The sequence below is a fragment of the Neodiprion pinetum genome, chromosome 5, assembly GCF_021155775.2.
Source record: "Neodiprion pinetum isolate iyNeoPine1 chromosome 5, iyNeoPine1.2, whole genome shotgun sequence".
NCBI classification, from domain to species: domain Eukaryota; kingdom Metazoa; phylum Arthropoda; class Insecta; order Hymenoptera; family Diprionidae; genus Neodiprion; species Neodiprion pinetum.
The window spans coordinates 35,875,229-35,897,006 of record NC_060236.1 but is presented as its reverse complement, the minus strand read 5'-3'; the positions used below and the strand labels follow the sequence as shown (position 1 = coordinate 35,897,006).

Sequence of the window (21,778 nt, the reverse complement as noted above, 5' to 3'; positions counted from 1 at the left end):
CGCGGTAACCTTTTTGTCTGGTAGAAGCAAAAAAATTGTCGATGCGTTATTCGTATGTTTAGATAATGTAGCCACTGTCAGAAGGTATAAAAGTAGGATACCAACCATATTCTTGTACTCAAGTATGATAATTACAGCTACGACGACCATATTATATGCCAAATGGAACTGAATTTCGTGGCAGTAATGGCAGTAATCGTAGGTATTGCTAATGAAGCCAATAATTCTTATTCGTGCGGACAGCCGAGCCAACGTACACTTGGGGACAATGAATCTGAGACGGTTAATTTTGAAGTGAAAACTTCTTTAGTGCCGTTGGTGAAAATTTCTTTAATACGCGAGTGATTTTAAACTCGATGAAACGAAATGAAACGACTATCGATGAAACGAAGAATTATTCCACTCCTGGTACTTCATTCTCCTTATTCTCTCGCAGTTTAGTTTCTGAAGGTTTCACTTCTACCACGTGCGAACTGCAGACATGTTTTTTTTTTTTTACTCTAGACAGTTATGTTGGCAATACAGAGAAATCTACAGCGCCATAGTCGGCCGAGCGCGAAACAAACTCCATCTCGACAAACATAACATAACCCATGACCGTCGAATCTAACCTTAGAATACCATGTTGGATTGACACGTCAACAAATCATTATCCACGCGGTATTCTAAGATTAGATTCGACGATCATGGGTTGTGTTATGTTTATTGAGATTGAGTTTGTTTCGCGCTCGTCCCACTATGGCGCTTCAGGTTTCGCTGTGTTGCCAACATAACTGTCTAGTGTAAAAAATTAGTCGTCTCAGATTCATTGTCCCAAAGTGTACTAGACACAGAGCATGAGATGTAAAATTCTCCCTCTTCATCGAGTGGCGAAATGAAATTGTGCTGTTATGATGATTTGCAGCAGTCATCAGTTATCAGTTAGTTAACGATAAAATGGTGCTAAGCCTTAGCAAACCCCTGCATCAACTATTTAAGATCCGATATAATCTTTAAAAATTCGTTTGTCCTACATAACCTCCATAAACTGTGATTAACAGCTGAAGATGGTTTCCAACTCATTGCCTGCATGGAAAGATGACAAAGCTCACGTATGAGAAGTCGGCGCTTAATCTATCAAGTCTGATTATATTATTGGCGAATGCGACTTCCAGAAGAAATGCGCACTGATAATAAGAACGGTTTCACTCATATGGTATAAACATTGCCTATCATGTGCATGGTACTCACTGGCAATCCAGTTCCGTCATTTTCGAGCGGTCGTTGCAGCGGAAAAATTTACCCTATAAACCAGACAAGAATTCGATTAATAACCACCGTATAACGGTAAAGATAATTCAACATCAAGCCCACAGAAGCCACTATCACAGCGTTAATATGATGTTTATAAATTATGTATACTATAATGAGAGTAATGAAAATTGAATGATACAGTGAAGAGACATTATTGACGAACGAAATTCAAAAATAAAAACATTCCTCATCTTAACATGCACACATACACACACACGCACGCGCGTGCGCGCGTGTGTGTGTATATATATATATATATATATATATATATGTATGTATGTATGTATGTATGTATGTATGCATGTATGTATGTGCGTGTGCGGGTGCGCGCGCGCGCGCGTGTGTGTGTGTGTGTATATATACAACATGGCGGGCAATGAGGGATGCGTTACTTTTATGTTATACTCCATTCAGAAATGCTGCTGACTGTAAATATATGTATATGTATAAAACGCAATTTTTTTACTTGTACGACGATTATTTGTATTTAGATATGGTGCAGTGTATACATCCCATACAACCCGTAGAGTTTATTGCAGATTTATTATAACTAGTTTTTTCATAGACGCGTATAGGTAAAAATAAAGCAGGTGAGCGGTGTGATTATTCCAGTCGTCGTCGTCCTCGTCGTCATCGTCGTTGTCGTTCAGGTCGTGTGCGACAATACAAGCAATATGTGTATACATATACAACTGATACTACTGATGCTGCCTCGCCGAAGTTACCAGGAAATATAATATAATATAATACAGGATAATAGTCATCTGCATACACGAACATCGACACGTTCTATTAAATATGGAAGATCTGGGCTGATCGACAGACGGTCCGTTTTACTGTAGCTTTAGTCATTAGCAGTAGTGTGATAAATCCCACGTGCAATGATAATTTGTCCACCCACTGATTTCAACTCTTCGGCATACGTTATATGTATACCTGTATGTACGAGATATAATTTGTCATATATATTGCAGGCATATATGTATAAGGATAGACTATTTGGGTATATACGGGGGTTGTTTGGAATTATTTACGTCTGTTGAAGGGTTTTGAGCTAGACCTCTGTTTTACTAATGTCGGTGTTGATCGGTTGATCATGGTGATAAGATTTTGAGAGAGGGACCGTGTTTCAATAAAAATGATGGTCATTCTTGCATTATGCGTCTACATAATTTGCTCATTGTTCTTCACCCAAGCGCGTTGCCTTCAGCTGAATGAAATAAATGAAACTCTGATCAATTCCAAATTTAATATCCAGACTAGAGTGCAATATCAGTTGACACTACTATACCGATGATCTGCACGAGTATGGGAGAAAGATTAAATTATCTTCAGCAGTTCGAAATAAATGTATCTATTGATCCTTGATAATAACAGAAACAGCACGCTGCAGAAACTCACCCCATAAATGCTCTCGCATTATTCCGGCAAGCAAATGAATTTCATCAAAGAGCGCATAATCCGTTTTATAAACATAAATAACAATGTGCCGATACAATAGCTTTGAATCGGCAGAAACACACGTAGGCGTGCTACTTTGATGGTACTTGCGGATTTATGGTTTGAAAATACCGCTATTAAACATCGCGATGTCGGACACCACACTGTCGTGGAACTTAAATATTCTGTTATAATATAAATTTTTATCATCGAAAAATGTAAAATTTTTTATCGTTTTTATAACTATGTTGATTCAACTACCACTGGTTACCTGAACTGATTAGCCGATTTTCATCCAGCACAGTACTAAAGTCATCCTCAGAGTTACATAGCCTATAGTGTACTCAGTTCTTAGATAATCTCAAGGCTTAATGCCGCGCGACGGGCATGAAAAGCGTGAGCTGAGTTCAGAAGTTTTATTAATTGTGAATGATCTTGCCAATGTCTTTTCAACAGACCATTGAGTAACCCAGGCATGTAAAATATATTGCCTAGGACTATCGGAAATGGAAATATCTTGTTGGTCTCATTGTAATTTTGGCAACCATAAGTCTAAAAAGTCCTTCTGAAGAGGATTCTCTCCAAGGGATCGAATCGTCAAGTCGTTAAGGTTTGATTCGATTGACCGCTGCTACCAAGAAACATTTATATACATATGCATTAAAATGGTCAAAAATTTAGAGCGATATTTCTTATATTATTTATTTATCTCCCTCCTATTTTCAAGTAAATCTTACGTAAATTAGTTGAGGAAGAATGCTTGACTCGGTATCAAACATTGGAGAAGATTTCAAATGTTTTTTTTTTTTAATTGTTTCATCAAAATTGCATTTTGTTATGTTTTTTCTGTAGTTGGATTTTTGGTTTTTTTGATTAATTATTTAATTCTAATATTTAGAATACACTCATCGTGGATAATTTTTTATAAGTTCACTGTCCCGCCCACTGCATTTAGAGGTCGTAATTCTTAGGGGGTTCGCTAAAGATACTCAAGTATCTTGAATAGTTTTCATGTCATGCTCAAAACCCCTGCAACACTTGTCAATAAATCCAGGATACTTTAAATCGCAAGCTACTTCCCTCTTTCGTCTAAGATTTTCTAAACGGTCTAGGTTACTTTCCGTAGTAAGAACATCTGCAACGGGGGCATCCATTAATCACGTGATGCCTTTATAATCAATTTTAGACCCCCCTCTGCCCCTCCGTGATCACACATGAGGTTTCGGTGAACCCCCGCCCCCCTTGCCCGTTATCACGTGATTTTTCTCGCCCATCGACTACTCGCGTGCATGGGTTAAAAATGTGATAAAACCAATAAAAGCTCTAAATATACTCGGTGTTTTTAGAGAAAATGCACCAAAAAATACACGTGACATTGCCCGAGACCCCTCCCTTTTTTTCGAGTACTTCCCCCTCCCCCCCCCCCCCCTCGTGAGTCTCACGTGATTAATGAATGCCCCCGATTGCAAATATAAGGGTAACGCGAAAGGAGGCAAGGCTGATTGGTCCATGTGTATTAGACTGGTTCACAAAATCAACTATATTATTTTTTCAAAGTCACATGTTTAATAGTTCTAGAAAGAGGAAATGAGACGCCTGTTATAATTTCAGCCCTTAATGTTAATATTTAGTGGTTCCTGAACGCAATTTTCCATTTTCCATTTAATTAATACGAGAAAATAAAATCAATTATTTCTGAATTTAGTAGCTCAGTAACGAGGCAATGTACATAAATTTCTGACACACATTTTTGTAGGGAATTTAATGTTTTACAAAAAAGGTCTATTGCAACTTTTCGATAACCAAACTCTTTCAAAAGTTATTTTAGTCTAAAGTTGAAATAATTTAGGAATGTACTTTTTGGCAAGATTAACAGTGAAAATACTAGACTTATCATAAAATATTGCCGGTTTTTTTTTTGTCAAGCATTTCAACCGCTATAAAATCATGACATTCAATTAATTTGCAACTTGAGCAAATTTGTTCTGTTATTATTACAAGTAATAATACGTAATATACGAAATTCCACTTTAAAAGCACTTTTATTTAACAAAAATTAATTTGCTTCAGTTGAAAATTAATTGAATGACATGATTTTATAGCAATTGAAATGTTTTACAAAATAAAAGACGCACTATATTTTGTGACAAGTCTAGTATTTTCGCTGTTAATCTCGAAAAACTGAATTTTCACGTAATTTAAAATTTAACGTTGGATAACTTTTTAAACAGTTTGGTTACGAAAAAATTATAAGAGACCTTTTTTGTATAGCATTGAATTCCCTATACAAAAATGTATCGGACATTTATGTGCATTGCCTCGTTGCTGATTGTGAGCTACAAAATTCAGAAATAACTAAAATTATTTTCTCGTGTTAATGTGATACAAAATGGAAAATTGCCTTCAGGAACCACCAAATATTAATATTAAGAGCTCAAATTATAACAGGGGTCTTACTTCCTCTTTCTATGGCTATTATATATGTGAATTTAGAAAAAAATCAATTTTTTGGACCAGTCACTTCAGTAGTCCTTGATATCCGAAGTAACGTCTCGCAAGATAAAATCATAGCTTTGACCTCTATGACATTCTTCAATTCAAAGCAGTTCCTTTAGTGACTCTAATATTCTGGTTTGTGGTAGTTTTTTTCAAATATTTCATATCCGGTAATCGTATACGTATTGAAATGCATGCTAATTGAACGTCTGTAGTATTCGCCGGTAGTACAAGTTGTTCTTTTCTGATTCAATAGCACATGAATGGTCGTTCTCGCTGGGCAATTATATATATACATATACATACATACATACGTATAGCCAGTTCCATGAAGCCGAAGATTATACTTTCGGTGAAAACATTAACAGTCGTGCAGCAGAATGTTTGGTACGACCATGTTCAAAAGCTAACCACAATTACGCATGCAGGAGTATAGGTATAAATTATTTACACCAGTGTGGAGATATTTATCATCTTGAGCAACAATAAATGAGTAAATTATATATTATGAGGTAGCCATGGCGTGCACCGTTCCCCCTTAACTTCTTCCCGATTACCCAGCTACTGAGAGGGTACAGAAAAGGCACTCAACAGGAATACGCGACTCTGCTCCGGTCTCCCCTCTTCCAGGCTAGTATATTACACGTGCACGATGCGGGTACACTTGGAATAGCAATTTGGCTTGGTGCTTGTCAGGTACAACAGTGTATGCATGTATATACACACATACATATGTCGTACTGGAATTTGTGCGTTATACATAATGTACACTCGGAAAAAGTCGAATTTGACCCCCATGGCTTCAGCCGCTCCGAAATGGGGACCAATAGGTATGTACTTAGCTGACGAAGCAGTCTTTTTTTTTCTAATTTTCTGATAAGGATTCGTTTGTAAATCGATCGTAGGTACCTGTGAGTTAATTATAAGCGTTCCTGAGTAATCGGTTCAATTGTAATTAGTGAAATAAAAATCAGCACGTATTTCTATTGAACATCTTGAGACTGCTGCAGAAGCATAATGATTGTCGCTCATCCATTCTCTTCCTTGCCCCACTCGAGCCTAACCGCTCATGGGGACATATTCTATTGAGTATGGCGGGGGTTGGTGTGATTATGATTATTATATTCAGAAAATCACGAAAACACAGTTTATACGGTTAAGTACATGTTGGTGATATAGGGTTGGCACTAGCAGTCTCTAACCTGTAAAACCAGCGCGGCAGCGGTGCGTCAATCTCACGATTTTGTATACAGGTCTGGGAATGACCCTAATTTTCCAGTGGTGGGAAAGGCCCTCGTTCTGGGGCCAAATTAGTTGTTCTATCCACGGTTACACGGATAACGATGTATACAGAAGTGTGGCGTGTTATATTCTTATACTTTGATATTTCACAATGGAAAAATTGGGATTAACAACGGTTATTTTATGCAGAATATTGAAACAATTTTTCTATTTGTACAATTATCTTGACTAAGTAATAGGTGTAATTGAATACAGGTAACTGGATCCGACAAAATTTGGTTTTTATTATAATTACTTAATTAGTGATTAGCTTTCGGCTTTGCCGTTTTATATTTATCTAGGACTGGAACTGTGGTTGATGGCTTTTGGTCGGATACCGAGAATAAGGTTATGTACCTACGGTTTGAAATAACCCTACCTGTGAGCGTTTTCGACGGCCAGAGTTCGAACGACAAAACTAGGTTTAAAATGAAGGCCTCCTCCGCCATCCACCGTTACCAGACCTGTACACAAAACCGTAGTTGAACCGACACCACGTGTGTTACCTGCCAGCGCTGCTAATTATCTTTCTTAAAAATGTCATATAGGTGAATCGGTTCAGGTTTATAGGAATCTCATCCGACCCTATCCTCTTTGGCTGGTCAGCATCTGGAGATATTCGTAACTTATCCACATGCATACGATCCGCACATATCCCTATGAACACCGGGTACAAAAGCATATAGGATGATCGACGGCAGATAGGCAACCGAAGTTACATATTACACGCAGTAAGTATTCCAGATGTAATTTTAGTTGCCTATCTTCTGGCGAGAAATCGCTCGCATGGTTAACCCTCGAGGAGCTCTCCCGGTATTCAACCCACTGAAAGTAGAGAGGTCGGGGGTATGCTTATGCATAGAATAATAAATGATGTTATGCACATGTGATTTCAACAAGTATTAATATATGCCGTATTAGTACCAGGCTTATAGTAGCAGATCCGCATTGAGGGGTTCGAATTTTCATACTTGCTTATAGATGATAAAACATAAGCGCCTGCGTTTATTTTTATGCATGTATGTACGAGCTATACAATGTGATATATGTATATGTGTATGTACATGAATAACTACGATATTATTCAAATGCCAATTTCTGGTTACAATTGTCATAAAATGGTTTAACAGATGACGTTTGGAGGAGAACTATCGTGAGTTTTCTGCTAAAAACGAATCCCAGATGGCTCTTCAGTTTTTTTAAATTACCAACTCACTGCTATTGACGAGATGTATTATAAGTACTAGCAGGATTCTTTGGTAAGTTAGTAAAGTTTCTTCCGTCAATGTGGTGGCTAGGCAAGGAACATTCAAAGTCACTAACTTCCGCTATTGAAAAATTGAAACACATCTGGGAACAACTGACTACTCGCATTACAGAACAGTACGTTCAGCATCTTGCGTAGTAGATTACATGTAATGCATACAACAGACTCCCGTTTGTCGAACGAAGTAAAATGTATAATATACCACGCGTTTACGTTAGCGAGCCCGGTCAATATACAGAAGAACTTGTAAGATAGCTCGTAGATTGAGCCGATTGCATTTTCCATTAATAGTACTGGCGGGCATTGATTATCATACTCCACTACTAGAATGTTATTGCACGCCATGTGCACGAGTAACCATTATGTCACGTCAATGCGCGGCTACAAATAACTGGTGATAAATTTTCAATTTACTGTCGAGTGATGTGAATAATTTGTGACTGGATTCCGTAATACTAATTGTTCGGACGCTTGGTGCTATTATACAAACGCAGTGTAGTATGTTATATTCGTGAAACAACTCGAGAGAGAGAGAGAGAGAGAGAGAGAGGGAGGGAGGGAGAGAGAGAGAGAGAGAGAGAGAGAGAGAGAGCGATATGTAGATAGAAGAGGATAACGTTTGCGGCACATATGCCTCCTTCTCCCCGCTCATCTCGCAAATCTATTTTACTGAACGACACTTCCTCCAGCTGTTGCTTATAGAATATGCGTATTCGCTTTTCGATGCGGTGCGGCTATATTTGTAGGTATTCTGTGACATGCATACACGTGTGTACACTGTATATACAAATTTTACACTCTGTTATTTGTATGTAAGTATACAATTTTTATTTTTATGATAATGGTAAAGTTAATCACTGTATTGCCCAAATTCCGGAAGCGTCTGAAAAAATGCATCCTGCATGCACTAAATCTAGAGCTGACAGATAAAATCTATCAAAAAGAAGAAAAAGATATTGCTGATTGATATGTGTACAAGTAAAAAAGTATGGTAAAAATATTGTATACTCTGTTGTAGAGCTGGTGAAAGGAGGACGGAGAGCGGAAGGAAGAGAAAAAAGGCGCTGTAAGGCAATAGAACATTCAAAAGATAATTGTCATGCAACTGGACTCAAGTCTACGTATAATACATATAGGTATATCTATATGCGTGTATGAATAAACACGGAACATTCTTCGCTCATTATTTATTTCACATTACAGGGCATAGACGAGTAATGAGTACATGCATAATACCCATACATGTATCTAATAATGGTAAATTTCGAGAATGCGTAACCTGGTTGAATCGAAACTGACCCCACCGCTGAAGGTTGGCACCGGCAGCCTCTAACGAATGCCAGCAACGCGTCCAGCCATTGTGGCGTGTGTTATTCCATTGAGCATATGTTGGAGGCCAACGCCGCCAACCTTCCTCATCAAATTTGGCGGGGGGGGGGGGGGGGGGGCAGAGTCGACTTTACTCAGGTGTAATATGTTTTTACCCCTTGCCTAGAGTTACGCTTAAGATGTTCTTGAACCATGGGGTGAGCTACCGATCCAATAGGATGATCAATGGTTTTGTGATATGAGCAAGGCTGTAGTATATGCATGCTTATTGATATACCTATATTATTCACATAATTGTAACACGGATGGGAAATTTAGGTCGATTTCGTGATTTGGCAGTTGTTTCATACTTTGACGTGGCATTCGTGTTACTTTATTCCGTCGCATGCAACGGGGACGCTGCATGACATGATAACAAGTTTTCACAAAAATCGGTACCTTCGATTAGGATGCGACTGAGCCTTAGAGTATGTAGACGTGGTGGAGGCCTATTGCCCGAAATGTGTGAAAAAATAGACGGTAACGGTGACATGATAACCTATAACTTTTCTCTATCCAAGCCTGGAGCGTAGCGTAGTAAATTCAGTGCCTGCGTTCGAAACGGAATTCCAGGTTGGTATCGAATTCTCAAAGACTGCATATTGCCTTTACTATAGTATAATATTATATTTTAGTGCAATATATTTAATTATAATATTCTGCTACAATGTGTTCAAGAATTGGAAGTGGAGATCATTATAGATTTGATTTCTTTCGCAAGTTATTTATAAGGAATCAAAAGCAATAGGCTTTTCGATTGTTTTAGCTCGAAAATTGAACGGATCTTTTGTACCTCAAATAAGTACATGTTTTCGATTCTACAGTATATATTTCATCGATGACGATTTTCCTCTTTACGAGTCATAACAAACTGCATGGATAAAGTTGTTCTACCAAGCGGTAGGAAATGGATTATGCAATAATCAAAATTTACCACTTTCACTACTCATTTAAACTCTCAAAGTTCATCAAAGGTCCCTCGAGAAAACTTCCGATAACTAGTAACTACAAAAAATTTGGGTTACACGTTGGTCCTTGGCCGTAAGACCATGTACCTTACCAGAGGGCTGGCTTGAATCGCCGCTTAATATAATACACGAATAAAAGGCGTCGCACGCACTCGCTAATGATGCTTATACTTGATACGTGTAAATATGCCGGTTGATTTTGTGCTGAACCACGCCAAAGCACGAATACGACTTCCCTGTTTGTAGGTACCTTGCAAGGATCGGGAGGAAAAGCTGGGAGCTCGTGGTGATAGTAATGGTGGTTGGGTTTGGGATTTAATTTTTTATTTTGTTTTACCTTAAAAAGTTGCACCCCGATAACAGCAAACATGAACTGTAGGAGATAGGTGACCAACATAATGTTGCCAATAGTTTTAATGGCAACAATTACGCATTTCACTACGTACTTTACGTAGTTCAGGTATCAGGGCAGGTGGGCAGGTGGTCAGAGCGGTCAGATCGGGCAAGACGGAGCGATGATTGAAACAAGAACAGGTAGCGTTAGTAATGTATACATGTGTTTACACATAAAATAACGTGTAGCATATAGATATATATTCTTCTATTCTTTCATATACATACAAGTATATATTTCTGTAATACGTATGTGTGTGGTTGAATGAATATGCATATATGTATATTGTACATACATGCAGTATACATTATACAGGGTGAGCCATCCCATGGGTCAAAAATTGGAGGATCTTAATTGACAGAAAAGCTATGGGATCCCTCCAAATCAATACCACTCTAACGTGATTACTTTTACTGTTGATACGTATAATACTGTGCTATGAATTGCGCGCGTAACTTCACGTAACGAAGCTACTCCTCGCCACATGAGGCGACCCACTCTGTATAGGTATAAGTATTATGCATGAGTATTTTATATATGTACCCAGGAAATGTGGTCAAAATTAGCCGGATGAGCAAATCCGTTGAATGCACGAGCTTTTTCATCTTCTCGTGTCGGCTAACTACCTCAAACTTCAGTTATCAAGCGCGGTTCATGGGGGTTATGTAGGCGGTGCGAACTGTTCTAGTTCCAACAGATCTCAAATGATATTGATGTAGTGATTTGAGAAAACTTGGCAATTTTTCATCGTTAATTGACCAGTCACTGATCACTGCTACGAGTCATCATAACAATGTAATCTCAATTCGTCACCTGACGCTGAGGATTTTAATAAGTCATACTCCATTTAGAGTAAGTTGGGTCCCCTGCCTTTAAGATGAAAATATTGACGCCGCACGATCTCACCGACCAATCTAGAGTTCGATGGTTTTGCGCGTGCGCAAGTCGGTCACTCAGCCTGCTAAGTTTCAACATTTCCTCTGGGCTATACATATAATATATATAATATATATATCATAAATATATAAATATGCACACACACACACACACACACACACGCGCGCACGCACGCACGCACCTATTATAGGCAATATTATTCTGAAATCATCGTACGCAATATTTGCATTTTTCTGCAGAGAAATCATGCCTGTACCCATGCACGCACGCAGGTAGGCAGTATAAATGATACAATATTTACTGCACGTGTCGTATGTAAGTGAGGTTTTACGTGGCGCGAATGTGTTCGTACTAGGCTAAAATTCAATAAAATCTTGTACGATGCACTTATGCAATACCATTATTCCAGTATGAGGTAGTATACGAGTGACAAGTACATAACAATATCGTTTACACGTCGGCAGACAGACCACAATGTCCTTGACTGTGAATAAAAGTAGAGCATTCGCCACGATGCGTGAAATGGAGGTTGAAAGTCTCCAAGAAAATTTGATGGCCATAATCAAAACGCGTAATATTTTTAAATCCAGTTTCATATTTCACGCGGTAAAAGATCGTCATGAGAGCTCGATATCCTGATTCATTAAAGACTGTCATGAAACCACTGTAATCCCTTTAAAAATGTATCGCCCCTCCTATTCAGTAACATGGGACACAGAGTTTCGGTACATGTCCATAATCCATTAGATGTCATTGATAGATCATCGCTCCGTAATTAGATTTAGCAATGCAAGCAAGGGCGTCATCAAGAGTGGAGGGGGGGGGGGGCAGCTGCGCTCTCCGAGGTTCGAAAAAATGTAGATAGGAAAACGAGAATAAAACGAAAACAGTGTCATTCGAAAATGACGCTAAAAGTATACACTGAGAAAAAAATATGGTTGAATCAAACAAAAGTATGATCATTTCGGATGGGTCGGCTCGAATTGAATGAAACAGATCTCCATTCAGACCGATAAGTTACGATTCGGATAAACAAATGCTCAGGTCAAGTGAGAAGATGTTTTGTTAGAATCACGGAGCCTAGATATGAGAAGAACGATCGACATACATTTTTTGTCTTTATTATAAAAAAAGGAGCGATTATTTTCTCACAATCACCACCAGGGTAGCGCTGTTGACGTTGATGCCAAGTTCATGGCGTCTGTTTGTTATTGTTTGTATCACGTGATCATGGCATTCCCCTTCTAAACCTGATATTACCAACGCCAGCGCCTCTAGTGTAGAAAGATCTGGCCGCAATTTTTCCGCCGTTTCTTATATATTACGATCGTTCTCCTTATATCTAGACTAGAATTATACTATATATTCCGGTTGATGGGACTGAATGTATTGTAGAAGAAAACTCTTACAATTATTTGAGGTGGATTTGATCAAAAGTATTTTTAAAAGAAAATTCAGTCTCATTACGGCAATCGGCACGTAATCCAAACGTGAAAATTACTCATAATTGATCACAAGACGAAGAAAACTCATTTTTAATTCCTGAAAAAACGCCGCAACACTTTTGATCGGGATTCGAACAGGGGACCGCTCGCAAATACCTTATACACTACCTAGTCGCACATCTGTAACCACTACGCCAAACTGTCGCACAGACTTTTCATTCGCTTTCTATCACTTGATTAGGTTACTTATCTCAACGATAAGAAGCTAATGCAAGGTGACATTAGGACATTTTATAAAAACATTATAATATAAGTATCATGAGTATTTCAACAATTTGAAAGCAGTGAAATAGCGATGAAATAGTTCAATTATCGAATGAAGTACTTCTAATCGACAAAATACCTATTCCACAGAAATATTTCGCCGGTGCGGCGAGCACGACGTTATCTTAAGCTAAGCAAATATCATGTTATGTCATCAAATCTTACGACTTACCAAGTTCTAGTTTATCTGAAGGTGAACCTCGAATATTCGCATAAGGAAATATTTGATAGGCAGAAATGATATTTTAATCTACCAACAAAATACTACTTTTATGTAAACTTTAAACGGATATTTTATCGTAAATTCCAAGTCATTGAGGTGTTAGATGTAATACATTAAAGTAATCACGCGAAGCATGCATTCATTTCTCGGAAACAATATTACGTTTACAGATCGTAAGCACTTACATATGAGGTATTCCACGTTAACTCCACAAATGATTTTCTCTCACCATTTTCAATTTCGTCAATAATCTTTTATAAGCTTGTCCTAACTCTAAACAGTACTCCTGAATTATTTCGGATTTTTCTTTTAAACCGTTGTTTTTTTTTCTTTTCAATTTTCAAAGATCAAAACAGAATGATATTTCTGAAGATTTGGAAGAAATTTATATTTCCTCATCGTCTCTATCATCTTGCCCCCCTCCCCCCCAACCCTTTCGGAGATATATTCATCTTTTGTCAAAATCGACTGAAATTTCCTCTTGGAGATTCACGCGTATGTTATGACTCACACAAGGAAATGAACTTTTTTGTTCTTTTGATAGCCACAAACATGAAAATATGAATGATTTTGAATATTAAAATTATGTGTAACCTATTAGTTTAGATTGATTGATGTTTAATACATTGAATGTATATAAAATACTTTCGTAGCAGAATCACAAAATAAAATGTGGCAACAGCGTTCTTCCATCTATACGTGTCTGTGCGTATGGAACGACGATAGTCGCCGACATTTATTGCAATATATCGAGAAGTCGGAAAAATAAAAGAAATCACACTACAGTCAGACCTCGATTGTACGGAATTCGATTCTGCGGACTCGCCGCGCCCCTATCACAAGAATGGGGGTAGGCGGTATCTGTGGAAGGAGTCTGAAGTAGTGTCGGGATTGATTCTCCGGAACCTTGATTCTGCGGACATCCGGTCCAGAGGTGTCCATAGGATCGAGGTCCGACCGTACGCATAATCGAGAGCATAAGTGTTGTTAGCTTTTGGGATTTCCTCAGTTACTCATTGGTCTTCGATGTGTAATATTTGAAGCACATGATATTCAGAGAACCTCTTTATACAATTAGTGCCAGATGCTCAGGCTAAGCGGGGGGATCGGTGTCGAGAATAAAGAACAGAAGCGTCATCGTGATAACTACGATCTCCTCGAGACAGGCTCATATCTATGTTTCTTCTGTATTATCATTACAGAGTTGACGCTAACGGAGTTATTATATATCAATGCATAATCTAGGTATACCTGTACTTATAATACTGATTCATGTATGCTGGATGCACGATGCTCGGTGGATTATTACTATTGTCATTATTATCATTATCATTATTATCGTCGCCGTCATCGTCATCATCATTACCACAATAATAATAATAATAATAATAATAATAATAATAATAATAATAATAATAATAATAATAATAACAACAACAATAATAATAATAATAATAATAATAATAATAATAATAATAACAATAATAATAATAATAATATGATCATCATCATTATTATATCAATTGTCATCAGTATTCTAGGTGGCGCGGTATTATACCGATCCTCATCCGTGACAGAATATCGCGAAGACAGTGAAATCGGTACGACAATTCTATTAGTAGCACAATTTACACAGTCCGGACGACCGATACCGATTTTACACGCGAGTCACTTTAGGAATGAATCATGATTTCGTTGGTTCACATTCGTGCTCTTTTTTGAGGGCGACTTTTAAAATTTCACATCCCCTTAGTTTATACAGTGTACGCATGCGCATGTATACCTACAATGTACTTCGAACTCTCTGACTATAGGTTCGACGTACATATACATGTATATATATCGCATGTTGAGCTGATGTATAGCTTATATCTCACTGATGTATTTTTGAATTTCGTTTCTTTAATGCTAGTAACAAGTTTTGTTAATATTGGCACACCACGGCAACATTTTATTTGGAAATAAAACATGCGTTCTTGCACACAACGAAGACAGTACGCTGAAATTCTTTAAATCAGGTTGGTTATATATGGGGTAGTCAATGTCAACTTGAACGGATCCTAACACTCTCCCTCTTATATTTACCCACCGATTTATGGTGGTATTTTATCCGCCGTAAAAAATTTTCGTGAATTATAATAGATTTTTTCAGTATTCAATTTTGAAATACAATCGTTTGAAAAATTTGAACACCAAAAAATCAAAATTCGGTATCTCTGAAACGGAGGCTGAAAAAAATCTATAATAATTCACCAAAATTTCTTACAATCGATAAAATGCTACAATAAATCGGTGGGTAAATTTAAGAAGGTGAGGGTCAGCACAGGCTTGTATTGACGTGGACTACCTCACATGTACGTATGTACAATATCCATATTGGATATTCCACATTAGACTAACCTTCTCCTGTACAACACCCTTACCTAATATCGACTGTTTCTTTATTGAATTGTAATACCCCGACAAGACACCAATGAATCATTTTGGATTTTTCGGTAACCGACAATGATCGTAAGATATTTTTTTTCGCTTAATTTCTCAATTGTCACCCATTTCACCAGGTTGAATTTTGAATAGTGACGATTATTCGAAAAAGTTGGGAATACAAAAGTTTTGCGTTTCTAGAGAATGTTTTTTATTTTGCATTAAAAATTACACAGATTTCTACCGAGCCGTTGCGATGGGTTCGTGAAAACCTATTGTTGAACGTTGCTGACAACTCCGATATTTGATCTCCATCTAACGTATAGTGTGTGTTGCATGTTTCACCGGGCAAAATCGGTCACGAATTGTGAACTAGTCGTTGTTACAAATTTGTTGCAGGATTTGAATTGTTATAATTCCCTATGCTCAATGCGTCACGCTCCGAAAAACGAGAATTTGAAATGATGGTTTATAATTAGTTATTATTTTCTGGCCCCTAGTAATTTTGAACAAGAGGGAAAGATTTTTTGATCAAAAATACGTAAATATTGTATCCGCGACTACCTGAAATATATAATCGTTTCACCACGAGATGAAATCATTATGCAACAAAGTTCGAAAATACGATAGCTCGCAGTTCGCTGATAGACTGAAATTTCAAAACTAAACAGCCACTAAAATTTTTCCGGCGCAGTTCTGTTTTACGAAGCAGTAATCGGAAAACCGAAACGGTGATTGATCGGATGAAGTAAGGTAGAATGATATGGACTTACATATTGTTTTTCATTTTTCCCACTCGATCCCGCTGTATTAGCTAGCTTTCGCATGGCAATCTTATAGTAATTAGAACCCTATCTATCTACTTCACGTGGTCACCTTATATGTGCTTTATAGTGTGTACTTGACATACAAAGTCTACACTATACCGTTTGTACTATAACAATAGACAAAATCATTATTTAATGCTCAATGCATGTTGGCATATACCTACATAATGAATAAGCGGATCTCTGCGTCGATCCTCGGGGACTTTGAACGTTACGCTGAATGTATTAATGTAATGTAACGACAGCGTAAGTGTACTCTCCCGTCACAAGTCGTTACAGTAGAGCTAAACCCCCCCGCTACATTGACACTATTTATAGAGTGGAGCCGTCACTTTTCACTCAGAGCTATTAAACAGAAAAAGAACAAATTCGACCTAAGCCATCGATTATAATCCTCGTACGTATAGTTTGCAACGCAGTTTTGTAATGTTGATAAAGACGTGAATGTCTATTTCCGTATGTGCGAGTACAGATGCTGTGAATGATGTATCATAGAATTCCGAAAAAATAAAAAAGATTCAATACCGAGCTATTTTATTTGAAGCAAAAACTGAAACGACACAATTTTCGCTACCAATATTTGTAATGGCTTTTAATATTCAATGTTAAGAAGCGTCATGAAAATTCGTGAGAAAATATACATTTAACGTCTATTCTGATGTTAACGCAATAAAGTTGGATAAAAATAATAAACAAATATATATTTGATATAAATGTATAATATTTCTGCGCGGTGGTTTACTTTCACGCATGAGCACATTGCATCGTATCGGTAGTCGAGAAAAGGGGAGTAAAACTTCGACTTGCTAACTCAGCCGTCTTTTACTTCTCCCTTCGATTGCGGAGGAAGTTCTAAGGGGTAACATCTAGTTGGAATTTTTTTAAACATCGATTTTGGGTTTTCGACGGACTCTCAAAATATAACACTTCAGAAATATTCTCTGAAAATTTGCAAACTGTGATGAGTGGTTCCCTCTACAGATGTACCTACACGAGCAGCGCGTTATGTAGAGTATGGAGTTACAATGAGTCATCTTGGCCTCGAATTAGCAGGTACCGACACGAAAAATCTGTGGTCCACTAGAGATGCCTAAATTCTTCAATCAATCCACGTGCGATGCTATATTGAAAAACATTCACGACTGTGTTACAAATATTTTTGATAGTTTTAAAAAACAGCTGTTAACGAAGAAACAGTAGAGACGAGTAAGAAAAAAAAATGGTGTACGACCGACTGAATTGACTGTTATTGGCGATGGAACGTGGAAAAAAACCAGGTTTCACTTCATTATTTGGAGGTCTTTCTATTAATTATCGGACACCACACTGAAAAAGTCCTTGATATTTTAATGAATAGTTTGTTTTGCAAGATGTGCGAGCCTCGGCAGGTGAAAAAAGATACTGCCGAAATCTTCGTAGAGTGGTTTGAACAAAATAAATCCATGCCTATAGCAAATCATCGAGGATCCGCAGGTAAAGCGGAGGTCGACGCCATCGTCGAAATATTGAAGCGTTCACAGAAAAAGCACGACTAAAGTACGTAAATTATAACGGTGATGGCGACAGCGAAACTTACACCGGTATTCTAAATGCTTCTCCTTATGGCAGTACGGCCGTTATTAAAAAGAAATCGGGGGCAACAGCAAGATTACCGGGAAAATGATTGGCTGTTTAAGTTTATTATGGTTTAGCTATACGATGTAACCCTGATTCAATAGCCGATATGAAAAAAACTATACGGGCAACCTTCGATCATTACAGCCGAACGCAAAGTGACCGCCAGATGTTGAGTCATGGTGCTGCTGGCAGCGCGCTTCGGCGAATGGAGAACTTGCTTCGTATGACCATGAATATAAAGCTCTACCTCCCAATGACTTGGAAGCAATCAATCCGATTTGCGAAGAACTTATTGTTGGCAATGACAATTTATTGTAAAGATGCAGAGGTGGTTTCACACAAAACAACAACGAAAGTTATAACCAGCTTATCTGGAAGATAAGCCAAAGATTATTCTGAGTGGGTCCACCTCAGTGGATGTAGCTGCCTATGTCGTTGCCTGTCGTTTCAATGAAGGATCTGTTTCGCTATTGAACACATTGCAAGCGACGGGGGTACACTGCGGTCGAATCGCTCACACATACATGACAGAAGGAACAATGCTCCGCAGACAGCAGTATATTGAAATTCTGGAAGCTGCCACTTCTTTAGAATATTCATTATATGGGCCTCGCATGGATGATTCGATGTATGTATATAAAATTACATTTTATCCAAGTATAAACCCGACCTAAAATTTTGAACGCGGTTTTCTCAAAATGATTTTTTCAAAATCGGTGACTACGATATCTCAAACATTACTGCATTGATCAACTTCAAATTTTACAAGCATCGTTGACATATAAAATGGCAGTGCGTGGTCGACGAAATTTTTTTTCCGAGGCAGTTGTTTTTGTTTTAACGAAAATGGAACGATTTTCTCACCGAAATTTTTACGATCACTTTGGACTACGCCCATTTTTTCTAGAATCGATATTTTATTGAATCCTTCAATCAAGCATTTAATAATTTCGTACAAAAACTAAATTCTTTCAGATGATTTGTGACCGAGCAGCAATGGTCACCGCGAAGGACATTTTTCAAGCATCAGTCTACACAAATCATTGTGTCAACCACATTTATTAATCTCTTCAATAAAAAAAATTATGACCGATATTGAAACCATACTCTTTGAAGTGAATTTTTTTTTTCAAAACCTGCACACGTTTTCCCAGAAAAAATCCCGGCCGCAAGCTAGATGTAACCCCTTAAATTGTGTCGCACCGTACTGACTATTGAAACTGGACAAATCTATTACAAGACAAATACGACGACATTTAACTGAGGGTTCTTTCGAGTTGGGGAAAATAATGCCAATGCAGGTACATGTATGTATTCATACGGATGGACAGATATAAATATAATACATGAACTCTAAAGGCTAGCAATAGTCGACCTGTACACGTATACTAGGTCTAACATCATACGGGCAGGGAGAAGCGAGACGGATTCTGGATTCAAATAATAAATCCATTACACCTTATGTAACATAGTATATGCGTACAAGATATAACATACATACAACAAATCCGTGAATGGGAGGGAGGCGTCGGGTGTTAAATGGTGTTGGATTTTATTCCGCGCAGCTTGGTTGCAAAGAATATTCGACTAACTGACCGGTTTATCAGGTAAAAATCACGAATCCTATATGTACCAATGAATTAGCTGCTGAATTTTAATTATTGCGTTATAATTACGCCACTAATTCAGAGTTTTCTATCAGTATTGTGCTGAACGTTGAATGAAATCTGAAGCTACTGCGTGCATAACAAAATCGAAACATGGAATCGAATTAGGATCAGGTACAGCTGTCGTTGTAAAGAAAAGTGAATCAACCCTATCACTTTCGCATCAAGCTTCACAAGTTTCATTGTCAGTCTGACAGTATACAATAGCACAGAAAATTTATAGTCTACCATGAGAATTTTGCAAAATATTTTTCCATATTTTATTAAATATTACGAATTATATATAAATCTCGAATGGTCTTCTTACATTACTTTATTTACGTTACTGATCAGTGTGTGCATAAGTACACCCATAGGCACACGTGCATAATACGGACGGCAACAGTCGTTTGACGGTTGCAGGTTGTTGGAAATAAAATTTAAGGAAAAGACAAAGGTCGAAAAAATTGAAAACAACATTATGAGGAAAGGGAAATGACCAAAAAAAAAACAAACTGTACAGAAGGATGAAAGGTAGTTTGAATTGATATTGGGCCTGCAGGGCGTATCCTACCTTGAATAGTTGAACACCAATGACAGCGAACACGAACTGCAGTAGGCTGGTGACGAGGACTATGTTTCCGATAGTCTTAACAGCTACGATGACGCATTGAACTACGTGCTGACGTCAACATGAACAAATCTCAATATAATGTTCTGCATAACAATTGGATGGCGTACGGAACCAGTGCTGGTACCAAAGTACAAAGGCACTTTATATAATATCGTTATAAGCCACTCGAGTAAAACCGGGGTATGCGCGTATACTTGAATCGTATATTTTACAATTGCTATTGTTGTTGTGTTTGATGTTGTTGTTATTGTCCCTTGGATTTTTACTTCGGCAGGTGGACTTATGGGAATAGAAATAATATATTATCATTGTCACATTGAGTGTGCGACCAGTTCGTGGACTCATTGTCAGCTATCGCTAGTCTACCCGTGATCAAGCAAGCGTCTGTCCTGACCTATAGGCATACACTGGAATCCCAATTCTATCACTCCTTCATTTCGTCAATGCCCTCGCCGGCCGATAATCACCGGCAGAGTCAGCGCGTGATAGGGAATCAGCTTATGCATGGGCGTATTTAGTGGTCAGTGGAGGACCATATCTACACAGGGACGATTTCTTTTTAAACTAGGTTCAACAGGTGCAAGAAATCGGGATTCCAGTGTAGGCATAGGAAAAATATACAATCACATTAGGGTGGCCCAAAAAAAAATTATTTTTTTTACGTGGATCGAAAAATTTCGTATGTGAGCTGAAACAAAGTCAGGTGAAAGGAGAGCCCTGTAGCTCAATTTTAAAATGTCACTCAGGCGACTTTTGCATTCCGTATCTGATTAACACGTGAAAAATCAAAGGGGCAGCGACAGAGGAAGCTTCACCCTATTACTGAATAAGCGCACAGTGCACTTGTTTTTTTTTTATCGTTTTTTTGGTGAAGTTCTTCGCGTGTTACAACCGAAAATCTTATCAGGTGGATGGGAATTACTGCTTCATTCCAAAAATCTTGAACTTTTGTCGATCGTCAGATTTGCACTGTTTCGAATGGTCGGCTTCAGCGAAGTATGGGTGCAGAAAAAAACATTCGAAACTTAACGAGTGCATGGTCCGCTACTTCAGGAATAGGGTGATGCTTCCCCTGTCAGTGCCCCTGTGATTACTCACGTGTTAATCAGATACGGAATACAAAGGTTGCGTGAATGACCTTTTAAAATTAAGCTACAGGGCGCTCCTTTCACAAGAATTTGTGTTAGCACGCAAATCAACTTTTTCGATCCATGCCTGTCGAAAAAAAAGGAAA

General features: G+C 37.9%; 1 protein-coding gene and 1 long non-coding RNA gene across 15 annotated transcripts in view; one reads left to right on the top strand and one right to left on the bottom strand.

Annotated features, from left to right (window-relative positions):
- The window catches only part of Ca-alpha1D (Ca[2+]-channel protein alpha[[1]] subunit D), a 72,438-nt gene that overhangs the window by 13,313 nt on the left and 37,347 nt on the right, over nucleotides 1-21,778 (bottom strand). For 10 of the 14 annotated variants that reach the window (XR_006883496.2, XM_046628281.2, XM_046628280.2 and 7 more), the window contains exons 24-26: nucleotides 20,485-20,592; nucleotides 10,451-10,558; nucleotides 1,231-1,283 (exon numbers count right to left, since the gene is read on the bottom strand). Coding sequence is in view for 13 of the 14 variants with exons in the window: in XM_046628281.2 (XP_046484237.1) it covers nucleotides 1,231-1,283; nucleotides 10,451-10,558; nucleotides 20,485-20,592 (269 nt within the window). In the remaining variant the exon portion in view is untranslated. The remainder of the gene's footprint in view (nucleotides 1-1,230; nucleotides 1,284-10,450; nucleotides 10,559-20,484; nucleotides 20,593-21,778) is intronic. The other 4 variants (XM_046628286.2, XM_046628288.2, XM_046628287.2 and 1 more) reach the window with 3 other exon arrangements.
- Nucleotides 8,372-9,123, top strand: LOC124219986 (uncharacterized). Its single transcript, XR_006883497.2, has 3 exons — nucleotides 8,372-8,589; nucleotides 8,796-8,913; nucleotides 8,981-9,123. It is a non-coding gene; the product is annotated as an uncharacterized lncRNA (long non-coding RNA).